This window comes from Poecilia reticulata, linkage group LG11 (assembly GCF_000633615.1).
Source record: "Poecilia reticulata strain Guanapo linkage group LG11, Guppy_female_1.0+MT, whole genome shotgun sequence".
Lineage (NCBI taxonomy): Eukaryota > Metazoa > Chordata > Actinopteri > Cyprinodontiformes > Poeciliidae > Poecilia > Poecilia reticulata.
This window is the reverse complement of record NC_024341.1, coordinates 11,532,929-11,550,539: the sequence shown is the minus strand read 5'-3', so window position 1 is coordinate 11,550,539 and position 17,611 is coordinate 11,532,929. Positions and strand designations below refer to the sequence as shown.

The 17,611-nt window shown below is 40.9% G+C and overlaps 1 protein-coding gene across 2 annotated transcripts in view; it reads right to left on the bottom strand.

Moving 5' to 3' along the window:
• cdk6 (cyclin dependent kinase 6) overlaps positions 1-17,611 on the bottom strand; it is a 43,894-nt gene that overhangs the window by 8,329 nt on the left and 17,954 nt on the right. For both annotated transcript variants that reach the window (XM_008421743.2, XM_017307286.1), the window contains one exon: positions 3,682-3,791. In XM_008421743.2, coding sequence (XP_008419965.1) covers positions 3,682-3,791 — 110 coding nt within the window. The remainder of the gene's footprint in view (positions 1-3,681; positions 3,792-17,611) is intronic.

The following is a 17,611-nucleotide window of genomic DNA, read 5'->3' as shown; positions in this document are numbered from 1 at the left end:
ATGAGGCAGAGCCTCACCTGTCATCATGTAAAAATAATATAATCATTTATAAATATATTTTCACCCTGTGGTTTGTACTATGAAGTACCTATTTTTCATTTAATTTAACCAAATCTGATGATTTTTTTCTTAAAAATCGCAGAATTTTCGCATTTTCCCATTCAAATGGTTAGAAGCGAAGCCGGTGAGGCAGCAGCGGGCTGAGCCTCACCTGGAATTGCGCAACCTCTCGCTAACTGCACCGGTTGACTTCTATGAGAACATGCTCCTCCTGTCTGTCGCCAATAAAATGGTTAAAAACATTTAATGTATGATTTTCCATAATTTAGTTTATGTAATTATGTACTGTGTTTTTATTGTCACCAACTGTGTGTGTAATGTGTTTCGTGTGCTGAGGAGCGATCAGAAACGGCAGAGAACAGACTCGAGGTGAGGCAGGCAGTTCTCGTGCCTCATCGCTGGGGGCGGTCATGAACCCAGACATTGTAACTCCACAACTGCAGAGTAAGAGTCAGTAACAGCGAGCTAGCCATACAGCACTGCGCTGATACAGAGATCAAGAAAGACGTGGTTTTGAGTTGAACTTTAACGGTTTCTCCCTTTGCTGTTAAGTACAGTACGAAATTAATAATATCTACATGTCTAAGTTTGATTGAGATTGATTTTTGCCCTTTTTGGGTGCATTGTACGCATGTGCGAAATTTCCTTATGTAAACAATAACATGCAAGGGGTCTAGATTTGTAAATCCGATTACAATTAAGTTGGTGCTTCACCAGCTATGAACCTCACCGCACGTCACTGATATAAAACATTTTAAAAAATGGTTAATGATTATCAATAAATCTTTGATTCAACAGGTTGTTAACAACTATGTATAACGCTGGGACATCATCCACACCTAACCAGTGAGATAGTGGAAAGAATTCCCAAACATCCCAGTTTACGCATATTTAAAATATGAACCCTTATCATGACCTCTGAGTTAGGAATGGTACAACTTGCCCATCAGTATTTTCTATTCTTAAAAAAATGGACAAGACAGGTAGCGTGTTGACAATTTGTTCAAATTAATTTCAAACTGAAAGGAAACAGACAACCACCAATGCGTGAAGGCAAACATCAAGTAATCACGTGTCGTTGCTATTAGGGGAAACTCTGGGTCTTCTGGGTTCAGAAGAGGTACTTTCCAAAAGCAAGGGAAATCATGATCAGTGATCTAACGCATGAACACTGTGCAGTTAGTGACCGTAAAGATAACTTAAACTATGATTAAAACATTAGCTTTAGTAATGTGCTATGATTCACTGGCCTTTTAAGATGCAGCCTATGTTATTCAAGGGATTGCTTATAGTTGGAGACTGTTTTGGGGATTTAAAAAAAAATCTTAAATTGTTGAAAATCATTTGAAACTTCTTTTTACAGAATGAAGCAAAAAAAAAAAAGCTGTGGCAAATTACAACCAAAGCAGAATGCAAGATCTCTGAGCAATTTCCAATTCTGCAGGTCATCACATCCTCATGACTGCCCAGCAAGCCTTCGTGTCAGTTTTGAACACAACGGGTCTTTGCACAAGCTGATCCACAGCTACAGTGCCGAACGCATTCACGGCGACTTTGGAGGAAGATTATTTTTGTCAGGCAAATTATTTGTGTTGGCTGAGAAATGTTTTGACTGTTACGCTAGACAGACGAAGCCTACCATTGCTTCTCAAGGCTCCACAATGTCACACACTCCTAGGAGGTTCCCACGGTTAATAATTGAGGAGAAGGCCCACGGGATCACAGGTCCTCCCTCTACAATAGTGGCTATGTGGTATATTTCCACATTTTTCCCCTCCTAAAGTGTGGTTAATTCCCAGAAAAAATGAGAAAACGCAACATGTCTGTTATGGTCGGAAGTAAATGTCTTTTTCCCAGCCTCACACCAAAAACAGCATGGAGATGACACCTGATGCCTGCTACGAAGACTTAGTGACTCCAAGATGTAACTATTTGCTGTATTCTGTAGCTTTATTTAATTTTTTTTTTTTTATATCTTTGTTACAATCCGGCTCATTGTGGGTGATGACAAGATGAATAAGGGTCCTCATCTAGTCTTGTGACCAGTGGTTGAAAGAAATGGGCTTTTGTGTTATTTCGTATTTATATCCCAGAGAAACAGAATGTCACGGTTTACTAATTGAACATTTTTAGAATTTCTAACAAATGCATTTTGTTTTTACATGTATTTACACTTTAAGTTTTTTTTAAAAATTCATTTTAAAAGCAATGTCAGATTAAACAATAATTGTGCCGCCAGCAGCTTTATTGAACAATTATTCTGGAAAAGAGGATGTTTTCTCCCTCCTCTAAATAAATTAATTTAAGTTAAAGGTTAAGGTTTTTCTCATTGTTTTAGTGTGAGACTAAAGCTACACTCACACAACAGGTCTTCATGGTCTTCATGGTCAATGCAGATTTTTTGTAAAAAATAAAAAATTGTGTGGTCGTTAATACTACTAATGAAATGCTACTGCATTCAGACTTCTGTGTGACTGGTTTACAACCATAAATCACAGCAAGGAGAGCCGACAATGTCACGAGATTAAAGAGTCATAGGAAAGCACATCTGATAGCAACGGGAACCAGGAGTGGTAGGATTGTGGCGTGATGTGCTTCAGTGACACAGACTTCTTTCACAAGTTCAGATTGATCAGAATTATAATCTTCAGCCATTTATTATGTCTGTATTTAGCATGACTAGCTTCTGCTGGTGCAGAATTATGGCAAGTCCTATGGTGATGACGTAAGAGTAGGACAAAATCATTTTATTGAGGCTCCAGTCGCTTTCCAAACTATTGGATATGTATCTGATTTAGTACCACATATAGAAAGTGGCACAAATTGGGATTTTATGAAAGAGGGACAGGAAGGAAGGTTGAAAATCTTTGCTTTGGTCTGTTTAGACTATCGTGAAAAAGTCAAATATGGGTCCCATATGGGGAGAAAAAAATCTGATTATTTGCGTTGCATTTGCTTGTTGCCTGAACATAGTCTGCACAACTACTCTAAAAGATAACCTAACATGTTAGGTCCTCAACACTGTAACTAATGCTCAACCTCATTGAGCAATAAATAGAGACAATCAGTCTACAGTGCTCACCTATGTCACAAAGGGGAAAACACAGGACGGCGAGAGGAGACATGGGAGGACAGCAGCTCTGCTCCCAGACATTGGACTCCTGTTCAAACCACCCATGGGACTGTTTTTTATAAATTTTAGTTTTAGCTTATTTTTGTACTTCCCTATTTTTCTTTGTTGCGCACCAGTGAAACTTGGTTAAGAGTTGAGGTTAAGAAAATGTTGTGCTTAGACATTTAACACGTTTTGCAGAAGTATTCCCATGCGAATGGGTCCCATGGTATTCTGGGACATGTACATCTAAAAATTACTCAACGGTGGCAGGTTGTGCACTGGAAACCAGTATGGGCGCTTGACCAAGTTTCCATGGAGCATGTGATTATATTGGAATAAAATTGGTTGGATTCACACAAGTTCTTTCTTTCCCCTTGTAGTTTTAATTTCTGCTCATCCTCTCACGAGCCTAACAGAGATGTCCACACCACATACACTGGCTGGATTCCAAAGACATTTCTAAATGTGAGGCTTGTTGGCCGTGTTTGCTTCTGTGCACACCTCACCTCCTCCTGAACATTTCGGCGAAGATGCAGCCAACGCTCCACAGGTCCACCGGTGTAGCGTAACTGGACTGGAGCAGCACTTCAGGAGCCCTGTACCACAGCGTCACCACCTGCACCGCAAAACAGCAGAAAAAACAAACAAACTACTGAGCCTTCATTGTAAGAGCACAAAGAGTTGAACGCTGATGGACTGCCAGCAGCATTAGGTAAATGTCATCGTTGATGCGGGCTCACGCACATACATACACACAAGCAGCACACTTAAAAGCTTTCGCCTCCATCTTGGCCTTATGCAACACATGAAATCATATCTGGCAGGACATGCCTCCAGCTCTGATTTACAAGTCTCTGTTTTTTTTTTGTTGTTTTTTTTTTCACAGCAGCTACACACAATGCTTTAAGCTGATTTATAAACAGGCAAAAATCCCACACCGACAGAAAGTATGTATTCTTGATGTGATAAACGCATAAGAAAACATGAAAAAAAAAAGCTCTTCGTGTCTTTCACCATAAATCCTGCACGCACCTGAGGTGTAACGGCAGCCATTTTGTGTCACTTCACACTAAGCGTGGTTTCCAAATTTGTCCCTGAAACTCCTGGGACCTCTCAGAGTGATTGTGTGTGCAGCCTGCCTCTGTTAACAGCTACAGTAGGGAAAGCCTCCAGACAAAACTCAGTGACCCCTGGTAAGAGAGTGGACCGGTTCCAGGTGCTTTCCTAAACTCTGTAGTGTTTCTTTCCAGCAGCATTTGGCTGCAGTTCCCCTCTTCAAGCACTGAAGAGTGCTTATCAGGATGTTAAGCTCTGAGGTAAATGCTTGTGAGCAAAAAGTGTGCAGTGTCACCGGGATACTTTTAACCTGACTGGTTTTGTTCATCCGTGACGAAACTCTGCGCTGTTGTAGATCAGCACGTGCGCTTAAATTCTTTTGAATATGTATCATGAGGTAACGGCAGTTTTAAATATCCCATCTCAAAACACACTGCATTGATTTCTTCCATGATCAATTCATGAGAAACATCGTGTTGGTTCTCAACGCGATGTTTCTACTGGCAGAAGAAAAGCTCTCCTTTCTTGCTATCTGATCTTTGAAAGATCTAAGGTCCAATCCAAGTACTCAAGAGCTATAATCCTGCAACTTTTAGATGCATCTCTTCTCCAACACACCTCAAAAGAACTGCTAGTTACCAGGGCTTTACAGTGCTGAATGACTGCTGGTGAGGGGATTCGACTATTTTATTCATTATTCATTGATGTGTCTAAAAGTTGCAAATTGGTACATCTGGACTTGGGCGTTCTTGGACAAAGGCATTCACATTGGGAGAGGTGGGTGTTATGCACTGCTTTAAAATGCATTATTGTGTATGTCTTTCCCAGGGACAAAATGGGGTTGTTCTAGGTCAAGCAATGCAAAAAACACAGCGAACTTCAAAACATGCTGTCCTGGTTATTGCTTATGCTGTAAGATACACAGTTTAATTGAGAATTGCTCTGAATGTCTTGCATCTCAAGTGGTCAATAAAGTTCAAACTGACATCCAAATTCGGTCAATTTGGGTGTACAGACCCAAATTGACAGAATTTGGGCCTGTCAATTTGGACAGATAATTTGCATCAGGTATTTATTCGATATCTGTTGCTCGAAGAAATAACTAAATCATTTGGTTGCAAGCGGTATTGAAGTGCCACTACAGTAACACAGCTCTGAGCAGCCGACAAGAACAGTGGCGGTGGTGTGATGGTCAGCTTTTGAAAGTGTGAGGTAGCTTTGTGGTTACAGAGTGATGACTGTCTATAAAACCAGCTGGCGATGAGATTAAAGGTAAAAACATAATGCACTCAATTGGTCTTCTCTACCACCAAATAACTCGGCGACTCAGAACTATATTCTGACAGAGGTTAATGTTTGGGTCATGTTGAAGCGCACCAAAATATGACCAACAAATAGACTTCAGTTGTGAGGATTTTTTTCACAAGTTATGCTTGAAAATGGATGGAAAGAAAAAAAATCATAACATCGTGGATCTGTGACCAATGGCAAAGGGCTACAGGGGTTGCCAGGGTAGCGCTGGCCATCTCTGGATACTGATTGGACACCACCAGTGGAATTTTAGTAAAACAAAGTTTCTTTTTAATTATTTGTATGACTTTGGGGAAAGAAAAAAAATCCACTTTACCTTTTGCAGCTGTGTTTAAAATTCATGTGAAGCTCATGGTACTTTCACACTGCAGGAACTTAGGGAGGGTTTAGAGATAACGATGGAGCGCTCCTCAGTTTTCAAGGTTCCGAATGTCTTTGTCAACATCCTAATGAAGAGTTACAATGCTGCCAATACGAGCCAGAAATGTTGGTTCCCAGACTCCTTGTGAGAAACCTCATTGATAAGACTAGCTTAAGAAGGTACAGACCTTCTGTCTAAGAACAGAAAGACTGAACAGACATCTTGCTGTTTCATTCCTGCAAGAATTAATAAAATTATGTTTGAGTGAAAATCACAGATCTCTGTTCGGTTACTAATAGTGACGATTCAGAGGAGGGAACTCTTCTTTCCGTTTGATTTTTTTTTTTCCATTTTAAGAAACCCCAGGTGCCACCCAAGCTGACTGACAGGTCATGGCATCCAACCATGATGTCTGTCCACGATGGGTGTTGTGGACAGACATCATGGTTGTCCCTGAAACTCCAAAGGTACCAAAGACGGGAGGTCTGCAGCTTCTGTTATTCTCCACCCAATGGTTCAGTTATCTGATCCCACAAGTTCAAAAAGTGGCCAAAAGGAATCATTTTATGAAACCTGCCCATCATCGCACCTGAAATTAGACAAACAAACATCCCCACCAGCAGTCCCTCCAACGCAGTCGTAATCTCTTAATTAATGGGAGGATCTAAGTTACCAAACTAATCACAACAAATATAATAATTTTTTGTCCAGATTTAGGTTCCAATATTTTTACTGCTTAAAGAAAAACCTAAATTGATAGAACTTGTGATTTATTACACACACATCCCTGTTTTTGTATTGTGTTCTTTTATGCATCACAGCATGTCCTACTAACTGTTGTCTGATTTTTACTAAAAACAAATAATTGATGTATGTACGATTACGATATGTACGATTAAGTGACGTTTTTTTTTTGCTTTGGTGCAACAACTTAAGATGAAAAGAAATGGTAAGCTTTTCGGCATGTGACCTCCCTACCCTAATTACCGCCGGAGAAGGGAAAACTGGCTGATCTATTCCTTGTTTGTGATGCAGGACAGCAAAGAAAAGTTTCTTCTTTCTTATCTTGTAGAATTTTTGTCCTTGATGGACAGATGGCTGGTGTTCATTGCAGTCAGTTTTTACTGAACTAAAATAAACTTTCCACTTTCCAATTTGTCTTTAATGTTATCTTCTATGTTTTCTTCTCTTTTAAAAAAAATCTCAATAGCTTTTTCATCTTCCCAGAAACTAGTTATTATTTTGATAGAAAAACTAATTGAAAAACTAACACGTCGTTTGGCATGACAGTTTAGAAGCTGTTCTAAACATAGAAGACTACAAATAGGCCTTAAACACCCATTTTAAATTTAAGTCTGCCACGTATGTGTCAAGTGAAGCAGGGCTGTTTTCTTTGGAATATCAGATTTGTGCAAATCAAAATTATTCCACAATTGTTAAAAAAAAAAGCAAGTGTTTAACATTTGCGACTCAGTGATATGGAACACTGCGTGCTGAAAAAAAAAAAAAAAATTCAGTCACACTTTTTTAAAAACTGAATGACACTATTAATAGAGCCAGAGGGTGCATTTTGCAGATGGTGATACTTTCATCTCTGCTTCCTGCTTCACTGGAAACAGAGCGGAAGTTGAGGCTAGTTGGCTGAGATGCAGCGGGGGGTAGGCCATGTGACCAGAAACAAGACACGAGTCTAGAACAAAGACACTGATACCAGGGATCACCAACGAATCTTTAAACAATGAAACCTCAAAGAAAAGCATGAATGAAGTTACACCACAGTTCAAGCTGCATGGTCTCATTTACATGTTATCTTTTACCGTTTATCTCCAGTTGGTTCCTTTGTTTGTTTTCTCGTAGGATCTAACTTGTTGTATCAAGTGTGTTATTGCAGATAATAGGATAATTCCCAGCTAAGACATGGCAGTATGTTACTGTGGTAAGAAGAAGAGCGGGTTGACATTTTAAAAATAAGTTTCTTCCTGCAAACTCTTGCAGCTGCAGCTCAAATGCACTCGACTCGAGCACATTGCATTAATTTCACACCCGGCAGAGTCAAAAGACAGCTCTGATATGAGCACACACAAAGCCTTCTAGGAAGAACCACAGACCTAGAGCTCAGAGTATATCCGCCTCACAGTTATTCGAAAACACAGCCACAAGTGCAGATTAAGGCACATGTATATATAACACATGCACAAGAGGCTACGGAAAGTAGATGCAAAAAGATTTAATCCGGCGTCAGATTACAACTCGTCTGCTTCTCTTGAAGCAAAAATCTTTTCATCAATTACCTCAAATTTACCATAGCAGCTGGGTTTAGCTCCCCTAATAAGCTGCTCACGCTGAACCCAGTGCCCCATTTGTTCCAGCTAGAGTTTTAGATAATGCAACTTCTACAACCAAACAATCATCTCAGCTGCAGGAAGGAACCTCGTTTCCATGACAGAATGCAACCATAACGATGCACAACTCCTGGACTGCTTAAAAGTTTTTCTGCATGCATGTTTATAAATATTTGTGTATGCAAAGCAGCCCATTTACGACAAGTTTAGACAGAAGCAACTTTACCGCTATGTTGCATCACCTCAGCTCTCAGAGGAACTGAGATGATCAGCAGCTGTGGTTTCTAAAGTAAAATGTGTTCCCATTCATGCTTTTAGCCCTCTAGGGGGGCTAAGTTATGAATTGTCTTGGAGGGCCACATATCAGAAAATTGAACACTATAAATTTGCTCATGTAGATGTCTGAGAGGTATTCAGACAACAAACCCCCTCAAAATATGTTTATTGGTTGGTTTTTCCCCCAAATTTGGAGGATTGAGCTATCCTCAATCTTCCATATACATCCACTCCTTTAACTGTTCCTGTGAAACTCCCTTTAGTCTGTAAAACACATACTGTGAGACCAAAATGCATAAGTAGCCAGCACCGAACAGCTGGTGAGCTTATAATATCCATGAATGGATTATGATCACACACACAGAGCTTCATGCTCTCTATAGGGTGCCAGAATCTAAAGTCTATCCAAATAGGTATCTCAAACTATTATTCTGCACGATCTGAGTCATAGCCTAAACAAACAGCTTAACAACTGTTTTCACTGAGATGATTATAACAACACATCTGTGGTACAGTAAAAAGGACATTCCCCAATTGCAATGTTCCCTTTTTTTGCGCGTGTGTCCGTTCCCCTCCTCTTCTTCCGACCACGCTTGCATTCCTACTTCCTTAGTCTCCCTTTCTCACCCTTCTCGTTCTCTGTTCTGCTTCACATATCCCTTCGTTGCCCACTCCCGTTTTCCCTCCTCTTTATTGGCTGCTTGAAAGCGGATACAGGCTCCTGCGTACAGCACGCTCTAAGATGAGTCATAGACAGAGAGAGAGAGAGAGAGAGAGAGAGAGAGAGAGAGAGAGAGAGAGAGAGAGCGGCGGCCTTAAAAAAGGAAAAGTTAAATTGTTTTGCATTTGAGGCCGCTGCTTTGCATTCTGTAGTCTCCCCTTTCTGTCTGTCAAACGTCCCTGCTCCCTTTGGCATGGTAACTGAAAGCTAAAGAGAGGTCAAATGAAGGCAAACGAGAAAAAAAAAGAAAAACACACACAGCAAAGAGGTTAGACTGAGAGACAGAGTGTGTGAGGGCTGACTCCAGATTAAAAGGACAACATTCTGTAAATTCCTTTCTGCTGAGAGCATCCTCCCGCTCACCACCAGGACGATCTTCCACAGCCTGCACTGCTGTTCTCTCATTCCCGCACCCCATGACAGAGGAAATGGCTTCTCCTGCCCCACAGGACCTCCAGACCTCCGGGGCCAGACCTCCAAGTTTGCCTGCTTTGCAACATCCGGGATTTTGCTACCAGAGCCCCGTGCAAGCACAATGGGCTGGTGTGACAATAGGACACATGAGTATGAGTGAGCAGGGGCGTTTGGCTGGTGTTATGTGTGAGGGCTCGCACGTGACTTGGGAGAGCACCTGCTTTTTTATTTTGCCTGGATGAATGTGTTTTGTTGCCAAGTGGTATCTGCAAGTGTATGAAAGTTATTTGCACCATCAATCTGCACTTCCTTTTTTTTTCCTTTAATAAAGTCTGACCTTTTTTTTAAAAAAAAATTCTTTTTGCAATGTAGTTTCTACACTCCCTTGGATTAAAGATTGTAGCAACCACTCAAGCACTCCTCAATTTCTTTTGGATTTGTCAAGACTTTTGATCTGCATGCAGAGAGACCAAAGGAAGAAAATAAACTGCATAACTTTGGAAGACTCTTTTTTTTTTTAATTCAGTCCTGATCAGATGAGGATCAGTAGAAGTTGAAAAGTGGCAATGATTTAATGACCAAATTAACAAATAAGTCCTAAAAAAAACCTAACTTTTTCATGTGATATGTTTTAAATAATTCTGTTAAAGTCTGAGACCTGGGTTCTAAATAAGAAACAAGGTGGACTCTGTCTCACATATCTCTATTTTCACAGTAGAGTGGCGAAAATTGATAAGCTATAGATATAGATATAGGTAAAGATAAGAAATAATGCTCCCACTGGAATAAAAGGCTCTTTTCTCTTATAATTCTTATCATATATAGTTGTTGAAAAGGTAACAAAAATGTTTTTTTATTTTAATTAAGTAAAAAAGTAAAACAGTAGAAAATGTGGCATTAAATCTTCGCTACCAAAACATTTTCAGCTGCTAAAAATGATGAAGGCCACATACTTTGGGCCGCCATGACGTTATCCCCCTTTAAAGCTTAGATATATTAAGACAGACGCTTTAAGTGACCTGATGTGATTAGGATGACTGAAGCTTAGGGCCACAGCGCTGAGGTTGGTGGAGTTTGGCAGGGGGCCCATGTTTACATTCCCCCCTGAGGAAACCAAAGGATGAAAAAAACACCAATGGACACAGACCCACACATGCACACACTCAGAAAGAGTTTCATGCGTACTAGACGTTGAAGAGACCAATGCACATCATGGTCAGTTTCGATCCCTACCTAAAAGGAAAACCCATGTTCAGGAAACGTGATCCTTTCTTTATCCCCTCAGCTGGTTTATGACGACATCCCTGAAAGCGATCCATCACTAATTAAACCCTTCCTCTCTGAATCTCCAAAGGATACAAAGCGTGAATGCGGGCATTGCATAGAGGGAAAGCGGATGTCCTAATAATAAGCATAAAACTGAATTCGGAGCACGGCAGAACATAGGCTGTGATGTTGTGTCTCCAGAGAGGCCCGAAGCTCCAGCAGTCAGCCATGCTGTAAACACCATTATTTCATCCCCTCGCTCACTTTCCTCACTTACTTTTGCTTGTTCTGTACAAAAAAAAAAAAAAGACAATCAACAGCTCTAATAATGTCGCCTCCCCAGGCCAGGAAAAAGACTGACAATATAAGATGAAGGCGGGGTGGTGAAGGGGATACATTGAGACCAGGGGTTGCTGGGGTGGGGGGAGCATAAGAAGAAAAAGTGCAAGAGCAGCACACAGACTGTATACAGTAAAACAGGAAAAAAAAAAAAAAAAAAAAGAGGGGAGCACTGCAACTGTTGCCAAAGTATGCACAGTTTACAGGAATGCAGCACGGGGCCCTCAGCGAATGAAACAAAGACAGCACAGTAAGTGGCTCTCTCTCCCCGGTGCTACCACATCCGCACATCATTAGCTGGAAAATTCCTGATATATGCTGTAATTTCTTTTTCTCCTCCTCCAATTCCCCTTTCTTGATGCTGGAGTAGACTGGGCTGCGTAACGTCCAGGTGACCGTGTGCACACGCCAACGCACGCACACCGACGCAGCGCCCCGTACGCCGCGACCAATGAACACGTTATAGGGTATTGTAAAAAATGATGTGTGCACGAGGGTGTGCTGCTCAATAGAAGTGTAACATAATTCACTACACGTGTTTCTGCAAAGTTCCATAAAAAAAAAGAAAAAGAAAAAAATTGAGAGTCGTCAGTTCCTTTTAAGAGTATTGACACCTTTGAACTTTTCCCCATTACAACCACAAATACTGCCTTTTATTAGCCTTTAAAGAGACAGACTAACTAAGTGGTGCACGGTTATGAAGTGGAGAGAAAATGCTTTTCTTTACAACTAAACTTCAGAAATGTGTGGTGAGAATTTTTAGCAAGCTCCTCTGAGTGAATATGAATCATTTCCTTTGGCTGCTGCTACAGCTGTAAGTCTTTTGTGTCTTTTATGTCTCCACCAGTCTTGCACACCTAGAGACGGTAATCTATGACAGTCCTCAGTCACAAAACAACTCTAGCTCAGTCACACTGGACTTTGACTGGGTCCTTCAAACACTCAAGTAACATTCAATCAAACTGTATTTATAAAGCAATAATGAGATTAATAATTTATACAAAGCAAAAATGTTTTTCAGAAGTAAGCTGTGAGGTGAAATTCCACCCCACTCTGAAGCCTCTTAACTGCCTTTTAGCTGCAGAAACCGTTCCCGCAGCATGATGCAGTTACCACCATGTTTTCTAGAGCGGATGGTCTATTTGGTATGAGATGTAATGCAAAGACTCAAAAAAGCAGCACCTCCTCTGGTTGTCTTGTAATAGTGGTTTTCCTCTTGCCACTCTTCCAGTGAAGCCAGATCTGTAAGCTGCAAATATCTGACCCTTCGGTAGATGCTCCCACCTGACAAGGGAATCTCTTTGGCTGTTCAAATCTCACATCTTAGCTGCCTGTCCTCTAAGTTTACTTTGACAACAATGTCTGATATAGGTTTGCAGTTGAGTCATACTCTTTGCGTTGTTTAATTATGGACTAAACAGTGCTGTGTGAGACTCAGATTTGGTTTAGTTGCTAACTAAACCACTCAAGCATCTCCCTAAGCTGGTTTGAAATGAAATCAGACCCAGTTGGACCATTCACTATGTAACTCTGAAGACAACTGGCTGCATTGGATTTTATATGGAGATATCAGAGTAAAGGTGCGTGACTACAAATGCGCACTAAAACTTCCAAGCGTTTGGAAATACTTTTGCAAAGCGCAGTGTGTCTGATCACATGTATGTGAACTTTGTGCGTGTTTGCTAATGTCAAGCTGAGGCCACTCTCTCTGCTCCAGTCGACTGCAGTCAAAGCACTGAGGATTGACTTTTCCTTTTTTCCCATACGGAGCCGTTTGCGGAGATATCTAAACATTCCCAGAGTGAGCTGCACGTGCTCTTCTGCGTGCAGTGCAAGGGTTTTCCCCACCTCCATCTCCCTGCTGCTGCCTGCTTTCCTTTCTTCCTCTCCGTCCTGTGCATCAGGACAACTATCCAGCTTATCCAGGCTCATCTCTGCAGACTTGACTCCCTCTCACTTGTCAGAACCGCTGATTGCTAAAGGGGCGATAGATAAATGTACCACAAAAGCGACGAGCCGTAAAAACCACCCTAGACACAACAATGCTCCTAATCAGCATAATTTTTTTTAGGATGAACGAGGGTGTGCTGCTTAACAGCACACCCTCGTTCTCGCCTGTCCAACAGTTGGACAGCCGAGAGCACATCAATCTGCGCCTCTGTAATGAGCCAACAGTCTGCGACTGCAAAGTCAAACAAGTAAATGTTGTAAGAGCAAAAATAACAATCTATACTGCACAGAGTGAGACTGCCTCTCTTGGGTTGTAAAAGCCCGTCTGCTGTTTAAGCGCAGGCAGGAAATCTGGTTTCAATTTTTTTAATGTCGTCTGAGATATGGGTGTCTTATTCTGGTAAGAGCAGTGGGAGGGCTGTGAGCCGAAGGAACCAAAAGGGGGGGGAAGCTTTGGGAAAATACCTTTAATCAGGTAACAATTTCACTCCTCTGCATAAGACTCAGACAACTAAAGTTTACAGGAAATCAGCAGTGGGACAGTACAGATCTGAGCGGTGATTACAAAAACAGTGATAATTAATGGTTCATTTGATCGCATTTAAGTCGACCTCATTTTAGTCAAAGCTCGAAAAGCTTTAGCTTGAAAAGTGTTGAAATTCCCTTTGGCTTTTGAGTCACATAAGACTTTAGATGAGTAAAGAAAAAAGACAAAAAAAACTTTCTGAGTTTATCTAGTCTGGAAACATAACCCCTTCATTCTTTTCACTGTGAATACATAAATAACATAAATAAGAGTCTGACGAAAATCTGCAACACACAAAACTGATAGCATTCCCCTCGAGATTTCCCAAATCTAATTTGACAAGCGACCACATGCGCATGATGTGCATGGGAGAGCAAACTAATGAGATTCACGGGACCTTCCACTTCATATCACAATAGTTTCAAGTGTTTAAATTGTGTGGATACACCCCCTCCCCACACCCTCACGGGTAACATAATGAAGTTTATCTTTTGAACACAGCACCTCACCTGACCTCTAATCCTGTGTCACCTTAAGATCTGATAGATGTTTCCTTTCCCAACTGAACGTCTTCTGGCAGGAAGAGCTTTCCTAAATGGAGCCCAGCTTCTTTTTATTAACTTCCTTATAAAACATTTTGATAATTTTTCTGCTCACTGATGCAAGTGAAAATGGTGACCTACTACTTCGCTTACATTACCATTATACTCCCCTTTTTAAATAAAGTGTACACTGTCTGGATGTTATTTTTTTTGCGTGCGTATATAGAGAGCACCTCACTATAAGCCGCACCCACAAAGTTTTTTAGTTTTTAAAATGGAAACTTACATATATAAGCCGCACCGGGCTATAAGCCGCTGGTATCTCCACCGCTCTGGGTTTTAATAAATCTGCTATTAAGGACGCAGTCCTCCGTCTCCAACGCCGAACCATGGAGTCGTTCATGTCGAGCTTACATGCAACTTAAAAGCGGCATCGTATGAACTTTTTTGTGTTGTTTCCATGATGAGGGGGGTATGAGTTTGAAAACATTTCTCCGTCGTGCCTGCTGCTAGCATGTGCTTGTTCTAAATGAAAATTAGCATGTTCTTCTTTGATTTCCAACTTTGACTTCACTTCACTATTCACTTCCTGCTAAAGAGCCCCCTGGTGGTGGAAGAAAAATCCACAGAAAAGCCACACCGGGCTTTAAGCCGGTTCAAAGTGTGGGGAAAAAGTAGCGGCTTATAGTCCAAAAAATATGGTACTTTTCAAGGAGTTTGGAGTTTAGTTGGGGGATTCTAACACACAAAGATGCTTTGATGTAAACTGGGGCTTTAAAATATTAGATCAGTTGTGAAATTATTATGTTGTAAAATATAAAAATAAGGACATCGGTTGCGATTCTCTGTTGTCTCTGTCATTTACTGCAGTCGAGCTTCATTCCACAAGCTGGACATATTTTTGCCGTTCCAAGCATTAATTCCTTGCACTCTAGATATTATAATAGTAAAAAAATACCCTGAATAGATCTTTGTGACATTAACAGACTATTAAATTTGCAACATATTTGGTAGGCTTTACCTAAGCAATTTAATTGTAGCTTCTGCTTCATATTCAGGCTTGTTGTTCTGCTGGCGGGTAAATCTTTACCATGGTCTCAAGCATTTTGTAGGCTCTACATTTCCTCCAGGGTTTAAGTTTGGTCAAGCGATCTTTTCATTAAGTATGACTAGTGGAAGAAAATACCTTTCTCATAGCCTGCCACCGGTGTGAAACATGTTGGCTGCATGTTAGCGCTTTCAGGGTGATGCCTGCACATTGTTTTGAATGAAGACTAAGACCTCTGTTATCTTTAGCGAGCTACAAATGGAAGTTCCTGTGTCGTTATTCCCACAATGTCTTTTCTTTACTTGCCACTTTGCTATAAATGGTCAGATTTGTGGAAAGCACGGCTAATAATAGCCCCTGTCAACAGATTATCCCAGCTGAGCTGTGGATCTATGGAGCTCCTCTGGAATGATCATGGCCTAATGGGTTTCTCTGATTAATGCTTTCTTGGTCGTTTTCATAAAACGACAAACGACATTTTCCGAAACTTTAATTTTATTGGTATGAAACTGGAAGGAGGTGGGGGGGGGGGAACTTTGATACAGCTAAAAAAAATGTGAATGATTTATAAAACATTTTAAAAACTGTATATAATTTTCTTTATTTCAAACACTAAAAAAAAAAAAGAAAAAAAAGAAGCTTTGTGATTTTAACTTTAAAAACTTTAAGGGGTGTGAATACTTTAGGTATCACAAAAATAATATGGAATCTGAATAAGAAAAAATCTTGCAAATCTGCTGCAAAAAATCAATCAGTTTTTCTACACAAACAAGGATTATTCTGTAACTAGCATTACGGAATGTATGTTACAAATATATTTACATGAATAATGTTCAATCTAACATCATTTCTGATGTAGTTGTTTTGGCTGTTTAACAGTTTTGAGAGAGATAAGTTAATCAAACTCGTGCAACATAATTAAGTGAAGGATTTAACTGGATGGCTTCAGAGGTACAAATTTAGTTGGAGATGAGCCAAAACTTCCAAAACAATCATGCTGCGGCCAATGACAAAACAACCCTTGGATGACTGCATAGTTGTCATTTAGGTAATGCTTCAATAAAGGCGCAAAGATGAAACAGATTTTCTTACTCCAATTGTAAAAAGATGAAAAAGTTGCAAATTTTTTAGGGAAACTGAATATCAGTGCTCTGATAAGAAATAAACTAAACCGCAGCAACACACCAGCATCAGTTAACTCATCCAGTTCTTTTCTCTGCCCGTCACTCAGAGCCATACAAAGAGCCTGTAGCCAGGAGAGGGTCACACACACACACAAAAAAAAACAGCAACAAAACAACAATCCCGCAGGGACTGGCGGGGCAGCCTAATCTGGACCTCATACCAGCCAATGGGTGGTCTTCTTTCCTTTCCTTTCCTTTCCTTTCCTTTCTCCTTACCTTACCTTTCCTTTCCTTTCCTTTCCTCTCTTCTCCTCTCCTCTCCCCATCGGGGTGGGGAAGGTGGGGGGGACATGACACGATCGGTGACGGATGCAGGAAGAGCCATAGGTCACCCGAAGCTATGGCAGCACCAAAACTCTGCTCTGACATTTTTAATACATACATGCAAACGCTGACCACACACTTTGTCAATGACATCTCAACAAGCAGGCATGTGCCGGGGTGAGAAAGCTAATGCATTGCAAAAAGAGAAGAGTGTGGGTATCTCATCAGCAGAAAGCATAACGGCGCTACTTTCAGTTAGCGACGCTGGGAGAAAAAAAAAAAAAAAACATTAAAAGAGCGGGTGAGGGACTCTTTGACACCTTCATGCAAATGATTCCTTCAGCCATCTTGTCATTCTAAAAGCCCTAAATGAATCACTTTGAAAGTGAGAAAATCGCCCAGTTCGCTTAAGCAACAGCAGTTCTCCAAAGCCCATCTGTCTGCCAGTAACGGTGGCTTTAGGTGACTAAATAAGCAACTGCTGGTCTGTTGGGCAAAGGGGAAGATCCTCTTAAACTCTGTGTGTATTTGTGTACATACGCACAGCGCGCAGTGTAGATTAGGTGCTTTTATTAGCAAAAGGAAACAAAGAATGGGCGAATGGAGATTTGTGTGTGTGAGTGTGTGTGTCCGGTTGACAGGGGGATTCCAGACGCAGGAACATTCATCTGGAACCAAAGATCCCATGCTCACGTTGCAGTGCCCTACGAACACACACACGCACACACACACGCACGCACGCACACACACACACACACACACACACACACACACACACACACACACACACACACACACACACGCATGCACGTATACACACACGCACGCATGCACAT